At 41.6% G+C, this 18,624-nt stretch overlaps 1 protein-coding gene across 4 annotated transcripts in view; it reads left to right on the top strand.

Annotated features, from left to right (window-relative positions):
• Positions 1 to 4,618: 4,618 nt before the first annotated feature.
• Positions 4,619 to 18,624, top strand: part of ryr3 (ryanodine receptor 3) — a 128,841-nt gene continuing 114,835 nt past the window's right edge. For all 4 annotated transcript variants that reach the window (XM_061051727.1, XM_061051728.1, XM_061051729.1 and 1 more), the window contains exon 1: positions 4,619 to 4,760. In XM_061051727.1, coding sequence (XP_060907710.1) covers positions 4,713 to 4,760 — 48 coding nt within the window. In that variant the 5' untranslated portion in view covers positions 4,619 to 4,712. The remainder of the gene's footprint in view (positions 4,761 to 18,624) is intronic.

The raw sequence follows: 18,624 nt of genomic DNA on the forward strand, positions 1-18,624 counted from the left end.
ATCAATATGTCCTCGATTTCCTGTGGAATCTATCAAGGACTGAAGTTCCACAATATCAATCTGTAGAGCTTTCACAGATCTGGTGATGTCATTGAGAGTGTACTGCTGACGGAAAACCCTAATTTCAGCCTTCCCACAATCCCACCACTGTCTTAAACTCTTAAAATCAGGACATGTCGTTATAAAATCCCTCCATAGAAACCTAAAACCCTCTAAAACTTTTTTTTTTTTATCAAGGAGCAAGGAAGTGTTAAAATTATGTTTAAAAGTACTAATAGAAACGTGACACAATACAAATGAGTAATCAGTAAAACCAGCAGACACGATAAAACATTTTTTTTTAAATGTTCATCTGGTGTTTAAAACAACACCATCTCTGGTGTGAGACCACGTGTATCGTCTGTTATCGTTGTAAAATGACCTCCAAACATCAGACAGGTCATGAGTTTCGATTAGTTGTTTTAAAAGCTGTTTAGAAGCAGGATGAGGTTCAGTGTGATTTCTATCAACAGAGTCATCTTCAGTGCAGTTAAAATCCCCCCCCCCCCCCCCCCCCCCCCCAAAAAAAAAGCACAAAGACATCTGGAGTGACACTGTTTAAAAGAGTGTTCATTTCATTTAAAAAAGGTATTCTGTCTGATCCTGTAGCTGGACTGTAAATATGAATTAAAAAGAGCTTACACTGTTCATAAACAGCTCTGACCACCAGCAGCCTCCCCCGTATTACCGCTGTCACAGTGTACGAGATGAACACTTCTGTGAGAACAGAACAGCCACCCTCCACTACTACTGCTGCTGCTGCTGTGGCTCAGGATAACCTGACTCCCCCATTCTCTCTTCCAGTCCACCAAACATTAGATCAACGTGATTCATTTTCATCATTTCATACAACACAGCTCTTTTTTGGGAATCTCTAGCTCCATTTAAATTCAGAGTTCCTACTTTATAATTAATCATGGAGAGAGAGATTAAAAAAGGAACGACTAGAAACAAAATCATCTGTATTTTAAAAGATAAACTAGAATTCTTTGTTTTCGTCATAATCATAATCATCATCCCCGTCATCACCAACATTGTTACACAGTTCCTGTCTCAGTTTGGACACATACTTTCTTAATCTGTAAGTTTCCTGATCAGAAAATCCCTTTATCTCTAATGAGATCTTGTGCCGACTCAAAGAAAAGCCTTTTATCAGGGAAATCGTTTTCTATTTTTACACCCCACACATTTTTGTTTTATTGTAGGAACAGTTTAATTTTTTCTACACTGTAGTCTCTTTTGTTTTTCTGTCTCTGAGAGTATCTGCACTCAGACTTTTCACTGTCAGTGAGATGGGGAGAGTCCTCATCAGCACTGACCTCTGATCCTGGATCAGATTCTTTTGATTTGTTTGCTTTCTTTGTTGTTCTTTTCTTTTCTTCCAGTGAAACATTTTCACTAGCCTTTGATTTCCTTACTAAGAGAAGACTCTTCTTCCTCCATCTCCTCCTCAGCAGGTTCAGTACAGCCCCTCACTTTACCTGCTTGCTCAGTATCAACACTAGACCCATTCCCCACCTCCATCTCCTCACCTGTCTGCTCCTTACCCCCTCCACTCTGTGTCTCCTCCCCTGTCTGCTCCTTACCCCCTCCACTCTGTGTCTCCTCACCTGTGTGCTCCTTAAACCCCCTCCACTCTGTGTCTCCTCCCCTGTCTGCTCCTTACCCCCTCCACTCTGTGTCTCCTCACCTGTCTGCTCCTTACCCCCTCCACTCTGTGTCTCCTCCCCTGTCTGCTCCTTACCCCCTCCACTCTGTGTCTCCTCCCCTGTCTGCTCCTTACCCCCTCCACTCTGTGTCTCCTCCCCTGTCTGCTCCTTACCCCCTCCACTCTGTGTCTCCTCCCCTGTCTGCTCCTTACCCCCTCCACTCTGTGTCTCCTCACCTGTCGGCTCCTTACCCCCTCCACTCTGTGTCTCCTCCCCTGTCTGCTCCTTACCCCCTCCACTCTGTGTCTCCTCCCCTGTCTGCTCCTTACCCCCTCCACTCTGTGTCTCCTCACCTCTCGGCTCCTTACCCCCTCCACTCTGTGTCTCCTCCCCTGTCTGCTCCTTACCCCCTCCACTCTGTGTCTCCTCACCTGTCTGCTCCTTACCCCCTCCACTCTGTGTCTCCTCCCCTGTCTGCTCCTTACCCCCTCCACTCTGTGTCTCCTCCCCTGTCTGCTCCTTACCCCCTCCACTCTGTGTCTCCTCCCCTGTCTGCTCCTTACCCCCTCCACTCTGTGTCTCCTCACCTGTCTGCTCCTTAAACCCCCTCCACTCTGTGTCTCCTCCCCTGTCGGCTCCTTACCCCCTCCACTCTGTGTCTCCTCACCTGTCTGCTCCTTACCCCCTCCACTCTGTGTCTCCTCCCCTGTCTGCTCCTTAAACCCCCTCCACTCTGTGTCTCCTCCCCTGTCGGCTCCTTACCCCCTCCACTCTGTGTCTCCTCACCTCTCGGCTCCTTACCCCCTCCACTCTGTGTCTCCTCCCCTGTCTGCTCCTTACCCCCTCCACTCTGTGTCTCCTCCCCTGTCTGCTCCTTACCCCCTCCACTCTGTGTCTCCTCCCCTGTCTGCTCCTTACCCCCTCCACTCTGTGTCTCCTCACCTGTCTGCTCCTTAAACCCCCTCCACTCTGTGTCTCCTCCCCTGTCGGCTCCTTACCCCCTCCACTCTGTGTCTCCTCACCTGTCCATCCCCCACCTGTTCTCTGGTGAAGGCTATGGAGATTCTGAGGGAAAATCAGACTGGGAAGAAAGAGGAAAGGAAAAACCAACCACAAAACATGTAAATATTTTGTATATTATTATTATGATAATAAAAAAATGAATGAATGAGTAACGTCAGGTTATAGCAATGATTATAATATTCTTCCACAACATCATCATTCGCATCATCATTATTGTCACCATCATCATCACTACCAGCAACAACATGCACGCATATGAAATAGTAAAGGACCCGCGCTTCACATATTTTTAAAAAAGTAATCAAGCCTTGTGACAATGTTCAGTGGCGGTTCTAGACACTTTTACTGAGGGGGCCAAACTGGGGCCAGTTGTTTTGTCGACAGAGCTCGTCATTTTTAAGTTAATGTGAATCACTTTTCAAAGTTGGAAAACTTTCAATTAGTTGAGGTGACGTCAACGTATAATATTGAGTTAACACAACATTTTCATGGACTTGAAGTTAAACTAACTTCGAATTTTTATATGTTATTATGACGTTTTGTTTTTACAGCGTTTATGTGGCACAATTTCACCAGCTGTTCACCTGATGACCACTAGATGTCAGTAATGTCTTTGAATGAAACTTAATCTGAAGCTGTCCTCGTGTCCCTGAGACCATATATGAAGTGTACATTTAGATACAAGAACATTTTGATTTGAAAAAATATGATATCAACATTAGACATATGTTATTGCCTGTGTCAATATTTGAAGTCATATACATCTTTTTGTTTCTGTTTCATATTGATATATTTTAAGTGTGAGTAAAACTGCTTTATGTCAATATGCCAGAATAACAACCTGGTGTTTCACATATTGATCAGAAACTCCTTTAATTTGGCCTAATTCAAAATGATATATAGCCTAATACATCTGATAAACATGATTCTGCATCAGATCAAATTAATGGAATCAGTTCTGGGGATGTAGAGGAAACATCCCTTTTCCCGTCTATGGTTAATAACAGAGCCATTGGCAGCTGTTGTTACCAATTCTGGATGCCATACTCATTTTTTACCCTGACTTATCTTATTACCTTTGATGAGTGCAACAACAGTGAGATTGGCAAACTTTGTCACAAAGGTTTTCTAAAACAACAACAACAACAAAACATGAATCTGAGCAAAAGAAGCACGACCATCTCTGATCTTTGTGCGACAGGAATACAAAAAAAAAAAGAAGCAAATATGAAAGTTAGCAGACAGATAGAGAAATATAACAATAGGTCAACATGATTCATCAACACTTCAACTTTAACACATGTATTAGACCCAATAAAGTGAGTCTAATAAAGTCAATACAGTTGATTTTCAGACTACACGTGTTGCTGAAGCACTTTTTAAACTCTTCAAGCCTTCCGATCTACACGCACTTTACAGTGAAGTCGTGCCAGAAAAATGTCTACTCATCTTCTCCAGCCAGGTTTATCACCAGAAGCTAAAAAAAAAAAATCTTCTTGCATCTTGTCTTTCCAATGTAAAATTGTAGAATGTAAAATGAGCTTTAACAGAAAACTTCGGAGTCGGAGTTGTTTATATGATAGATGAAAATCTTATGCCATTCATGTCGACACCATGAGACCCCCCCCCCCCCCCCCCCCCCCTATACGTCACTGGCAGACAGGGAAACGTCAAAGCTGCTGACTCAACCATTTGATCGTCATGAGCATCTTCATCACCTCCGGGAGCTGGTCCTCTGATGCCCTGGCTCCGCACTGCTTCTGGAGGCGACGGGAGAGGAGGGGGGAGGAAGGGTGCATGAGGGGGGGAGGGGGGTAGGTAGGTAGGTGGGTGGGTGAAGAGAGAGAGGAGGAGGAGGAGGAGGGGGGGGGGGGCTCGGCCGGGCTGCCCTATATGGCTGTGGATGAGCTCTATGCTAATATCGGCTTGAGAGGCACAGCATCGCGTTTCTGCCGGCAGTCAGTGGTGGCTTCCAGAGTCTGAGCAGGCTCCTTCACAGCCATGGCTGAGGGCGGAGAAGGGGAAGATGAGATCCAGTTCTTGAGAACTGTAAGTAAAAGAGAAATTCGTCGTTGCTGGCTTCAGTTTCCCCGTCGACAATTAACGCTTTCAGAGACGGCACGCGACGCGTCAATTAAGTAAATCAGCGATACAAGTTGGATTAATTGTGCAAGTTTGCGTGGGGAGAAATGGAGTTATTTTTGGTTTTTGCTTGTTGTGCATGATTTCTTGAGTGTGAAGTTGCCGCAGGTTGCACCGGCGCACCTGTCGACAGGACTCTTGATGTGGGGAATCTCAATGAGACTCCCGTCTGCTGGTGCAAGGGCAACAAAAAAAATAAAATAATATTGCCTCAACACACGCTTCCCTTTTCATAACACATGCCCCCCTCTCTCTCATTTTCCACCCTTCATCGCTTTTTCACGGGAACGCCTTGTGCAAAAAAATGTTCCCACGCCTCTCTTTTAAATAATAAACCATTTTGCCACATTTGCACTTTTCGTGGTGTCCTCCTCCTTGGGGGGGGAAAGGAGTTTCAATAAGTTGTGCTCACACGCCAAGCCAACCTCTGCGATGACTATTTTAGTGGTTTGACGCAGATTGCTCGATGTGGTTGTGCACAGCAGTTATGCTTGTAATTGATATGACAGCTTGTATGTTGGTGTGGTGGATATATCTCGACCGCGCACGTATTCTTCTCTCTCCCCGTCAAGCTTTGTGACCCAGGTGTTACATGAGGGGGCAATAGAAGTCAGTTGTGACACCAGCAATATGGACAGAGAGGATGTCTGTCTGATTTGAAGCCATCTGCCTCCATCCGAGACTTTGAAATACCCTGAAAGGTTTTTTGTTGTTGTTGTTGATTTTAGCTCTGAAGATGATTTTCATAGAGAGGTTTGAATTGTCAAATATTTGTGTACACCACTTCGACACACCAACGATTTATAAAATGTACCTAATTCATGGCAGTTTGTTTTACAGATGTTATACAGTTGCTTTCTAAATTCATTATTTTTGTATTTCAAGGACAATCCAGTGCCAGTGGTTTTTCATTTTCAGTCCACTCAAAATGTACATCACAGAAAAATTCTGCAAACCATATTGCTGTGATTTAGAAATATGCGTTTATGTTTTTACATTTTGTTCAGTCAACAATAGGTTTCCATTTGGGTAAGTTCCAAAAGGTAATCCTCTATATTGAAACTTTGGTTAGGCGTGTTTATCCAACACATGTTAACATCTGCATCCGTCCAATAGTGTACACATTAAAAGGAACACGCCATGATAAAGTTAGACATCTGTCAACTCATTTTAGAAGGCGGACCAGCAGAGACCAAGATATCCCAACTTTAATCCCTCGTTAAGCCACACCCCTAAAACCTTGATCCTACATTTCCCATAATGCAACGTGATAGCCTCTCTCAGTATACCCTCTTTCGTTTGGACTTTACACAGCTCGTTATGTTTGTAAACAAATTGAATCCCAAGTGGAGATAACCCCCGATGACATCATCAGGGTTATTTGTTTGGATTTTGAAAATTTCTAGGAAATCTATGTCGGATATCACACCAATATTGTTAAAGGCTTGCAATGTTAAACTACTTCACAAAAGTGGGAATTGGCCCTTGCATGGAGCTGAAACTTGCAAACACGTCGGTATGGTACTTTAATGCAACATTTAGTTACATGTCTTTGTTTTGGTTTTCCATTTATTTCCATTTGGCTTAAAACTTGTAAACGTCATCGACTCTCTCATGGCTTTGAGACGTTGATATACATCACATTGCTAATCTATATGTAATCCCCAGAAGGTTTGGCTGGTTGTTAGTGGCATGCCGGGACCCTGTACTTAACAGCTCCTACTATTTGTGATGCCAGTGATATGCTGACCCATGCCTCTCAAATTCTACTGTCACAATGGCATCCTGGTTATTTGATGACAACAGCGATTTGAGAGGGGGGCTTCCCCTGAGGTTCACCAAGCCCTCTTATCAAACCTCTGTGCTGAGTGAAACATGCTCAATGGAAGCCCTAAAAATAAAAGTGCTAATTGAAAAACACTACATTACCATCTGTTAAACATTATGCTATAAGCCTGTATATGTCAGGTGTGCCTTTGACGGATGGGGATGTCATTCATTTGGTCAACAACTGCATTTGTGGCATTGTTTCTGAACGGAAAGAATTACAGAACAAAATGTGTTGGATTTCAAAGCTATATTATGGATGCTCTAATTTTAAAAGTGAGGTGTACATGAGATAAAATACAGAGTTTTTAAAAGTGTAGAGTGTCCTGTCATTGGACGCTTCTGTCAGGTGGTGACAGAGGTCCAGACATTGTGATTCAATTTCAGCCCAGAGACAGTCTCACCTTGCTGTTGATGTGTAACGTCGGGAACGCTGGCAGCGATGATGGCAATAATAAGCAACCAAGAAGAAGAAAATGTCATAGATCTACTGCACATTGAAGACTGAATTCTATTCTGTAACTTTATAGATCTGCATTTCATTTCCCATATAGCCTATAAAAGGTTTAATCTTAAAAATAACAACATGGTGCCAGGAGTAATTTCTGGGGATTTTCTTAAGAAACAAGCAATTTAGTGGACATTGCGTGATCTTGGATCCCATCATAGACTTTATCTTGTTTAGCTTGATCTCTGTAAAACGATATCTGCTTGCAAGTGCAACACAAAAATCGACTCTTAGTTGTTGCCTGTCATCTCACACTTGCTTCTGGCTTCTTAAGTTATGTACGCTAGTCCGACTGTAGCCACACAAAGGGAAGTCTTGGACAGAAGTCTAACCACCAGCCACCAACATTTGAAGACTCAAAAAGTTAGCCATTGCTTTAAGAGGCTTAGTTGTCAGATGATAGATGACTCTGAAACTATGGCTCAGCAAGCATAACTATGCATGCTAGGTTTGTAAAACTTATTACTGAAGACAACCCAAAGAGAAATGTCGTAAGCTAAGCTACCCCAACACAGAAACCTAGCTAACAAGATCATCAAAGCTATATTTTTATAACCCTTTTATGTTTATTTTATCTACCTAAATTGTATTGTTTTTGTATTTTGGAAGTCAGGTGGTTGCTGCAACACTGACTGTCATTTGAGATTTAAGGTTAAGCTAATGTTAGCTTGCTTGTAAGTTTGCTAGCTACGTTCAATTAAAAGAAACTGTTCCACTTTCAGACGCCGCTACTAAGTCTGTTTGTCTTACGTATTACTGAAACAAAAGATCCAATGTTTCTTTAAGTACTTTGAATTCACTGTGTTAATATTTCCACAATTTTATTACAAACTTCATGTTTGCTACACATGAATGGAAGTTTGACGATCTAAAATAGGCTAAACGAACATTAGCTAAGGGCCAGTTATGTTTTTTTTTTTTCAAATGTAGGCTATTTAGAAAAGTTTGATCTTTAAATATTTATAGCTGACATAAATATATGCTCAATTTACACATAGTTGTGAAGGTGAGATACTGTAACACCTTAAAATCCAGGTAAACAAGGTTCACAGTGCACCATGTAGCTTGCTCCTCAGGGCTTATTTGGAGTTTATGTTGTTCTGGATCCCTTCTGCATACCATGGCCAGGACTCTGGGGGTTTAAATTTAGCCTTTTTAAAGATGATGCTTCCACAGCACATACAGCTCTGCTCCCATGGCACTAAACCACACCCGGGCCAGAGCTCGAGTCGAGGCAGAACTAGACCAGTGGCACTTTAACACCATTTTTATAGGGATAAAGTCGCATTTAGAAACCTAATGCTTGATAGCACTCATTAGTTTACAGCATTAAGTTAAGCTTCATATATCAACGTAATGGACAGTGTCACTGAGCGTTGAAAGGAGCACAGTGAGGGTTTACCTCCAGCTATGATTATTATTATTTAACAAGGTAGAAAACTTAGAAGAGTTCAATCATGCTGTGCAATAACTTATCTGAATATATATTTATTTTGGGTGATTATTTTTTATATTCATGTTGCCTAAAAAATGCCCCTAAGGTTTTACTGCATACAGATTAGCAGGTGTTGCTAATCACATTCATTGTGTCCAGTAATTTATTAATGCACATAGATGGCAATAGACGACTGCAGTCCAAAGTTGGTTGTTATTGAACTGTGGTAGATCGTTACTGAATGACTGAGAATTATTGTTAAAATGTTTTAGGTTTTAAATCTTTAATTGGACTGAAGGGATTAAGAGTGTAAACTTGTGTTATGATAAATGTTGAGCTACTGAACGGGCTGGTTGAGTGACTTTGATTTCATTGGTTGAAGAGTTGTCAAGGTCTGAGAGAAAGGGGAGTCAGGTGTCAGAGAAAATGAAGACGGGAGTCCGACTGATGTTAAGACAGACAGGCAGCAAGTGTCAGAGTTACAGAGATTAAAAAAAATAGTTGAAATGGTTTCATTTAAATGTCTTTAAGAACATAGGTAAGAACTTTTATGACATCACACTTGTCTTCATCTGCAGATTGTATTATTGTATTATCAGGAAGTTTAATTTCCTTTTTCTGCTGAAGAAATTATATATCTTTGATTTTGACTTTTTAGTTAAAATACGACCTTGGAAACAGCTCCTGACAAAACAAGCTAGAGGTGTGTGTGATAGTTTTCTGGGGTTTTGCATAAAATCCAACAACATTCAGATCATTTGTGGTGATAATGCAGAGTATGCAAGATTAAAGAGCACCAGTTTAGCAGCATATATTTCACAAAAAAACATTCAAACAAATATATTTATACAATGTATCTGAGGGGAGGATGCTTCATGGAAGTTATGATGATAAATGTGAGTGTAAGGCTTCTTCTGACTGGTAATAATTTAGTGCTGAAAGGTCAACCTTGCCAAATTTCCATCAACAAACTCCTTAAACTGTGAGGAGTAAGGAGCCCATTGATATATTATTCATTGTAGAAATTGAATCTGTATAATCCCAGAGTTGACGAGTCATTATTCCAGTGAAGTATGCAGCATTTACTATACTGCACAAGTTGATGCCCTTGTAAAGCTTGCCTGTTCAATGAGTCGGGGGAAAGTGAAAGAGAGAGAGAGAGAGGCAGAGTTGTCCTGCGGCCTCAGATGAACCTGTCACTGCCTGATTTTAAATTGAACAGGAAGGATTTCCTCTGTATCGATCGTGCAGGTAGTGATGGCAAAGCATCCGTGCATTCTTTGGCATCTCTCTCCAATCATCAGCGCTGAAGGACAGCGTGCCTGCTGCCATCCTCCGTCATTTTCACAACCGTGATTTAAAGGTGGCAGGACCTTACGTCACAAGTCCTCCCTCTAGGTTTCAATTTGCAGATGAGATGTGAGGGGTTGTGACTTGGGTGTCCTTGTTTAGTTAAATAATGGAATTATCTATCATTCAAGCTGACATTATGTAAGTAAATGTTTCATGTGGGATGAGATCATTTGTTGTGCATTTAAAATGTGAGATGTGACCTAAGAATTGATGTTACCCCCAAAATTAACATGACGTTGTAAATGGCAAGGGTAGTAAATGTGGTTATAAAAGCTGAGATATTGATGAATCTCTTCCTACTCTGTGTTGTGAATAGAAGGCTGTCTAACCTTTGTCTTCAACCTTGAACTGGTGTTGTAAAACTAAAGAATCACCCATAAATTATAACATTGGAGAGACAAGGCTTCTTGTAGTTTCAGCTTGTGTGTGTTGCCTCTGGTTTTATTTTCATTATGTTCCGGTATTGAGTCCCTAAAATACTCTGTATGCATATGATTGGCCTGCAATGTTTAGGATACAAGTTTCCTACTATTTTTTTTTTCTGCTTGGCCAATCAAACGAATTGAACTGATTAAATAATGGGGTATTGATTCAGATTTTTAGAAAGCTTCTAAGTCGTTAGCCCTTTTCATATTCCAAAACAGTGCAGTAGCGAAGCCCCGCCGTCATTACGCCTTTCATATTGATTCCGCAACAGTGTAATATTGGTGTCCAAGTCTGTGAATTCACATTGCGATGTTGTGAAAGCGCGATAGAGCACAGCAAAGTAAGAGCTCCACATACACTGACAGTCGGACATGCGCACACACATACACAGCACTGCTCTCCCCTGCTGGCCCCGCCAACCCCCTCTGGACCTTGTAACGCCTCGTTTACTACCCAGCGACAACCTCCCGACTTGAAAATTCAGCGGATGCGGAAGTGAAAAATCTGTTTTTACAGCAGATACTAACATGTTTACAGGCTGGTTCAAGAAAAGAAATTGGTCTGATTAGCTCACGTCTCTATTGTCACACACTGTACGGTGGGTGAATTTTTGATAACTCACCCCATTTTGATTTCATGAAGGATGAGCATTGTTCACAACAAGGCCAAAAGCTGACCAGATTCAGATGCGGTCGTGGTTTAGTGTTTGTCAGGAGGCTTAAAACCCGCCTCAGCTCCAGCTCTCAGCCTGTCGTTAAGTTGACTGAAAGTTAGGTTAGCCCCCCCTGCAGTAACAGAGGAGGGACTTCACTCAGGCTTCGTCCATTGATATTTACAGTGTATGAAGGTTACTATCAAAGAAAACAAAATAATTCAAGACATTTATATTTTAGTTTCAGCTGGAATAACTGTGCAGTACGTTGCCTGTGGTTGTCCATGGAGAGTTAACAGTAGGCACGCAGAGGCAGCATTTTCAGCAGTGCAATTGGACTCTCAACCGAAATAATTACCTTCATTAATCAACCGACGGCTGGAAAAGGTGCAGACAGTGAGCCTCCTCTTGCTGGTTTGAATGCCCCTTGGGTCGGTCAGTTCACCTTCATTCAATACAAACATGGTTCAGTTTGTTGTCACCTCTAGTGGTTTTCTTTTGTTACCATTTTGAGTTGCTTTTTAATTTTAGCTTAGGGGTCCTGAAAGTGAATTTTCTCAATCATCTTCTAAATGTGTAAAATGGGATCCAACAGAAACACATTTTCTGACCAACTTTGAACAGTCTTGGCTTTTTTAAAGATACATTTGTTAAATGACTTCTAGTTTACACTGGGTGGGGCTCAATGGGAAAACTGTGATGCCACTAACCTCGATGGATCAATCAAAGTTTAAGAACATTAAGAATAAAAATCAGAGTAGCTGACTGTTGGGTTATCTGTCTTAATTTTGTAAATATAATTTGTGGAACCCAAACCTACAGGTTTAGAATTAGTTTACAAACTATTTTTTACCTATTAGCTTTGTTTTTGGTCTCCACCAACTCTTGGGGAAAATATCTGGCACGTTAACTTACTCTGATTCATCCCTTTGTTGTTGGATTTTAATGGGCGTATGACCTGATTAAAGATTTGGAGCCAAGACTTATCAGGGGCTTTAAGTTTTCTTTGAATGAAAGCTCTATTACAGCAAAACCTCGCTGTTTAATAAGCCTCCTCAGGAGCTTTGCTAGGTGCTAGCAGCTATTAGGAAAGGATCAAGCGCTCAATCACTTCCAAACCATTTTATTAATGATCACTGCCAAGACATAATCCATAGTTTGAATAACTGGAAACATTTAACTTCCTTTCTGACAGCTATGAATTAAGTGTTTAAGAACAGGCAAATTATATTTTTGTTTTCATTTTGCTGATATTTCACTCATCTTTAGTTTTTCAGTAAGCCGAACAAAGACACACTCCTTTCTGTTTGTTTTGTTCATCCATGCGTTGCAGCTGATGTCTACAGATGACATCTTGTAGCCTGATGGATCTGGACACAATTTATAGTCCTTGTGGGGAGGCAGGTTTACCTTGTCACACACTGCTACTGACGTATTGCAAAAACACTTTAATGCTCATTGAATTTATCTCGTGTCCCGTCCTCTATTGACCAGTAGCGATTCTGCCTGTCTAAGGAATGAAAATTTGAGATCTATTCTGATGAGAAATGCTTGCCTCGTCACACTGCCGTCTTCAAAGCTTTTGAGGCATTAGAGCTGAAATCCTCCAAAGTCTGCTTAAGATTTGACCCACACAGAGCTGACAGGGTGCAGTGGGAAACAAAAGTCGGCTCGGGTCAGGAGCTTGGATTTTTAGAGTGTGTAAATGCTGCTTAAGTTTGCTTCAGGTGCATATCTACGCTTCACTTGATCTCTCCACTTTCTTCCTGTCTGTTAACCTCACAGCCCCCCCCCCCCCCCCCACACACACACACACACACACACGCACACACACAAGCACACACACAAGCACTCGTCTGTGTCCGCTCCGTCTCACCGGACAGGATGATGGACTTTAGAGAGGCTCCAGCTTCGTCCCTGACCGGAGGCCTCACCTTTTTTCGGTCCTTCTGCTGAGGTGGACGTGTCAGCCTTGCACACATGGGTGCCTCTACTATTTTAAGCTCTCTAAAGCAATATGCATACAAACCAAGCCAAGAAAATCCAATTTGTTACGGGAACACAATATAAATCTTGGAGTCTGTGATCCATGGCAGTCTACTGTGGGATAAAAACTTGCTTGACTGAGAATTATTTTTCTTTTCTTTTTAAATATAGCGCTCAGATGTGTGCTGCATTATTCATTTCTGACTCAGACTAAACACCTTCTGCAGTCTCATATGTCTACACTGTGTGTGACACTGATAGCATAAATGTTAAATGAATCCTGTGAGGAGCTTTAAGATTGTTTGAATGATTGATTGAGTGAGGAACTAGTTTTTAAAACAAACTGAAATGAATACCGATTCCTCTATGTAACAAAAAAAGCAAACTGGACCATCAAGAATAAGGCTTAATATTTATATACTGCCTGAAAACACTGAACAGATGTTAAAGGAAAGATGAGATTATATTGATCAGAAAATACTCCTTATTCATGTACTGTACAGGAAAGATTAAAAAAAAAGAGTTAACAAGCACCACTTTGCCCACAGGGGTCGCCAAAATGGACACAAACTGAAAGTACCTCACAGGAGCTTTAAATGACAAATCTCTGTAATCCCCTGGTCTTTCTCCATGACATTTTCTGCATCTAAGTATATCTGTGTTTTGTCAAGTTGTATATAAGTAATTCTAAATTAACATTGTAGTCAGATAAGTCTGAATCCTGACATTTCCTGCTGAGTCAGCACCAGAATACAGTGCAGCTTTCTTTTGTTTGTGTCTAGAGCAGAGTCTCTGATTGGTGTCGAGACACAGACTTGAACCTCATTCATTTGATTCAGCACTGACAGTAAGCTGTCTGGCTTTTGAGTAAAAATGACTTGAAACACTGGCAAAGTGGGTCTGCTACTTCTGTCTAATCCCTGATTTGTAGTCCATTAACTGTCATTGGAGCGTTGTGGCTCTTTTGTGGCTCTTTAAACTTCGAAGGGAAAAGACTTAATCCCTTGTTCTGTCTGACTAGACTCGCCCTTTATTCCTCCAAAGACGACATTAATGAGTCCAAGTTAATGTCTGACTTCCAGTGTTTATTCGTGAAGACCTTGTTATTGTAACAGTGGAATTACATTTTCTGCATGAAGATCATTTATTCTAGGACCCAAGGGCTAAAAGTGGTGGGACATTCCTTTTCCTTCTCCCACAACTAATCTCATGCCGTGTGGGTTATTTTGAATTGAAATGTTATATGCCTTTTATTCCACTGCTCTACATACAAATGGTCTTTCCTTTCTTCTACCCCTGAAAAAAGTGGAACAAATATCATTCATGTATTCTCAAAGAATCAAAGATTTGAAAATTGCATTGACAGAACGTTGACGGCATGTCCAATGTTAGGAGAATATTCAAAGTTCGATTGAACAGATTTGGAAACTTTGAACAAGGTAGTTCATGAAGAAGTCACACATTGTAATCGAAGCCCTGAAAAGTTGCCCTTTGCTCCCAGAGGCAAATTTTAGGTTCAGACAATAACCAATAGGTCCATAGATTGTTGTACATTGGCATAGTTTTCCATTTGTTCCATGATATTTCTGTGTTACATGCTTTCTGCTTAGGGAGGACATCCAAGCCGTTTTTATGCCGTTGTATCTAAACACTTTGTCATGGCCCTGGGCATCTCATACTCTCTGAGAAAGTATTCTAGATGAGACGCACTGGGCTTTCAACTAACTCTGATGTAAAATCATCCCTGACAATATTAGTCGCTCGGAGCAACAGCTGTTACCTACTTAGTTTGTGGTGGTATTTGGGGGCGATGATGGATTGGCCATACAACACTAGGACCGTCACACAGGAGACCCAAGTTTGAGTCCATGAAACCAAAGGTCAACATGTAGTAGTTATTTTAACCCGCCCCATGATGTTTCCCTTTCTCGATCCATGTACTGCTTGAATTTAGCCAGATAGACAGCTACGACGTTGTAGATGTTAACCAAGTGTTTGAAGTGAAGAAAATCGACTATGATTAGGATAATTGTTGGGACTTCTGGGTGGATGGAAGGGTAAAAACAAAAAACAGCATTTCTCCCATGAGATCAGAGATTTTCCTCTCGTGGAACCAAAAGCCAACGTATAGGCCAAAAAACTTTTGGACCAAATTTAACTAATTAATTCCTGAACCTAACCAGGTAGTTTTCGTTGCAGTGGTTTTAAATGGTACTATGGCGGTACATGTGGTTAGAAGTGCAAAGTGGTTGTAGTTTTGACTTGTTCTGGGCGTCAAACTACTTGGTTAGCTGTAGGAGAGATCATGGAATTGGCTACATTAATTTTATTTTGGTTTAACACTTGACAAAAACAGCAATCTGAGCCAATTGGACAAAAAAAAAATTGCATTTGAGTCCATGTTTATGAATGCTTATTATTAGTGTCATAGCTATTTAACAACCTGTTGAGGGACTGGTTGAAGTATGAGGTCTGTTTTAATGCTGTTTGTGGCTGAGATAAATGTAGCTGCAGCTGCAACCAGTGTAGCTGACAGCAGTATCGATTAATTTCACTTTACAGCTTAAATGTCAAGTTGCTGAAAATCCCACTTCCAAGTACACCTCTCTTTCTCTCTCTCTCTCTCTTTGATTCTTGTTTACATCAGTGTCTGTTTTTGCTTCGAGTTCTGTTTTTCACTGTCGCTGCACTTTATCAGGTCCTCTGCTGCTTTTGATCATTTTTTAAACTGTCACAGTCTCTCCCATGTCCTACGGATCTACAAGGTTTTAAATATTTATCACCAAGTTGGAACATTGTGAGTTGTAGCTTAATTATTTAAAGTCAGGTTGACAGTGCACTCTGAGGGAAGACATTCTTTTAATCTGTGCTAGCTGTCATACTTTCAAGTCCAGGAACCCCCAAAAAAGGAAAAGTTCACTTCACTTGTTGGATACATGCTTCATAAAGATTTCTGTATTCAACATTAGAAAACATTTTTTTTGTGAAATGAAGAATACATAGGGAAGTGTTGGGCTTAACAGGTACCTATATCCCCAAGACTATACCTTCCAGTCATGCTATACAGACAGAACTGCCCAACATATCCAAACATGACTTTGTAGGGATAATGAAAAGGGTTGTCACAGCTGGTCCTCAGATTAATGAAAAGTTGAAAAATGGATGGAACTCATGCAGTGTTTACAGCGTGGGGGGGGGGGGGGGGGGGGCACGCAGACACGCCGACACAAACACTTGAAGGAATCTTGGTGTTCATGGGTTTTCTATCGGCGGGCCGCCCCCCAAATATAATGGTAGGGGAAACACTGTTATGTTAGAAATAAGGTGAGAACTTTAAGAGGTCATGGTCCCGTTTTATGGTCTCATGTCTCATAGACACAACTAAAATGTATATGTGAAATTAAATATATCACAGGCCTTTGGACATTTTCTGTTATTCAAACGGATGAAACTGTCTGTACATTTTTGAAAAAATAAAAACTTAATAAAATAAAAAGAAACCAACATTTAAATCTCAGTTTACAGCGCTCTGATAGGCTCCAACGTCAGCTCTATCTGAAATATCAGGTTGTAGTTCTCACACATATACACTGCGTCTACTCTGCTCTCCATGTTGTTAGCTAAGCTTCACTAAAACACATAGCTCAGCCTGTACTTAGCACCCAGCCTGACATTTATGAGAAACACGACGCTTGACCAGACGGACTCCACACTGAGACAGTGTGAACAAGGAGACAGACGTGCTGGAACTTTCTTTATTCTCTTCAATTTTTTAACCCCATGTCTGCCTTTCTTTCTTCCTATCCTTAAGTCTTCCCGTTGATCTCCACTGAGCATGTGCAAAGCATGCATGTCAAAATAGCAGCGCTGAGGGATTGAGCAGATTCACCTTTTCTCAAGTTCACATTGGTGGCAGCGCTGGGTGAGTTGTGGGAGTTTATTTGGCACGCCGGGGCATCTGTAGTTCTCGGGTTTCGGTTGGTGGATGCATTGGGCCGCGCGCGCTCACACACATATACGCACACACGCACACAAACACACCTGCCGCTGTCTGTTAAGGCGCGCATAAGCTGGCTGCTCTGGTGAACTGAATGAAAGCAAGTGAAGAGTGGGGAAACGTGGAGGGTCTGTTGAAGCACAGAGACACACCCAGCAGTGCCCGAAGTCTTTCAAACAGGAGTGACAAACTTTTCTTTTGTTTGTTTATATCGATGACTTGTCGGACTTACAGGATCCGGAGGGATCTCGAGGGGTAGTAAAGACGGGTGGGGTCAGTTTGGGAGATGGTAGGGTCAAGTTCCCGCTCTACACTTGGAAGCTGGGTGAAGCAGCCACCCAACCCCGCGCCTGCCTCCTCCCGCTGCAGGCCGGGGCCCTATACATAGTACTGATGCTGCTCTTTAGCTGTCTAGCAGATGGTCACACTGCTGCTGCTAGGATCACTTTGCCTCAGATTCACCAGATTCTCTGGCTGAGGATCAACTCAGGGGTGCAGAGAGAGACATGAAGAGTCTCAAGAAAGCGTCCTAGTTTTGGGATTAGTTGCTATTCCATTCATTTTTGGATCTTTCATTAGATAATGCTCAATCTGTATCCATTTTTAATATCAAACAGTCCCATGTAGTGTCTCTTGGGGTTGTATTTATTTAGAACAATTTTTGGCATTATCCTCCCTCCTGCTCTTCCTCCCATTTCCTCACACTACTCAGATGACTGGATGGCATCCAGTCTATGTAGTTTTGATCCCAGTGCAACTCGGACCACTTCAGGTTCTGAAGCCTCACAATCAAAGGGAGTAAAGAAAAAAGCACTTTCTGTATCTCAGAAGCCTTTGAGAGGGGCTGTCGAGTTTGCATGAATATTTTTTTCTATGCCTAGCTTTTACTGTAGGGATTTTTTTTGTTGGACCTAAATTCTGTGTTGGAGGATATTCCTCACAGATAAATGAAAGATTTCATGAAATTAGTCACATTTATAGAACAATTCACACTTGAAATAGCAGTTACATAAGCCTTTAAAAACAACATGCAACTGTACGCATGAAGGTTTAGTATTCCAGAGATAGTGCCAGGCCCTGCTACTTTTATACGGCCACCAGAATCCCAAACAGCTGGAAAGAAAGAGGTGTATTTACTCGATTTTAAAGAGGTGACAAGTCTTCCGTCATCCTGTGGTCATATTGAGTTCCCCCCTATCTGTAGCCTGAAACAACAAGCTGTTTTTCTTCCATCACACGACTACCAATGAAGCTGCAGCGGTGTTTCAGACCCAGCTCTAATGTTTTCTCCTATCAGTAATCACCTCCCTCGAGCCCTAAGTCGGGGCCATTGGGTATTTACATTGCTGCTAGTAAGGAGTGCTGTGCCAGCGTGTCCCCTCGCTCACTTCACTGTGACATTTAACTCTAATGTATTTACATTAAGAAGCGTCTGATCGATTTTTATTGCCCTGAAACACAAACTACCAAAAGTACTTCTATAATAAGGCTGTTAATAAATGCCTGAGACCTGAGTTCTTGTTTTTGGATCTGCTTTAATTAGCTTCAGTTCTAATTACTTTAGCTGCTGCATGGCTAAAGAGAGTT

This window comes from Labrus mixtus, chromosome 12 (assembly GCF_963584025.1).
Source record: "Labrus mixtus chromosome 12, fLabMix1.1, whole genome shotgun sequence".
Classification (NCBI taxonomy): domain Eukaryota; kingdom Metazoa; phylum Chordata; class Actinopteri; order Labriformes; family Labridae; genus Labrus; species Labrus mixtus.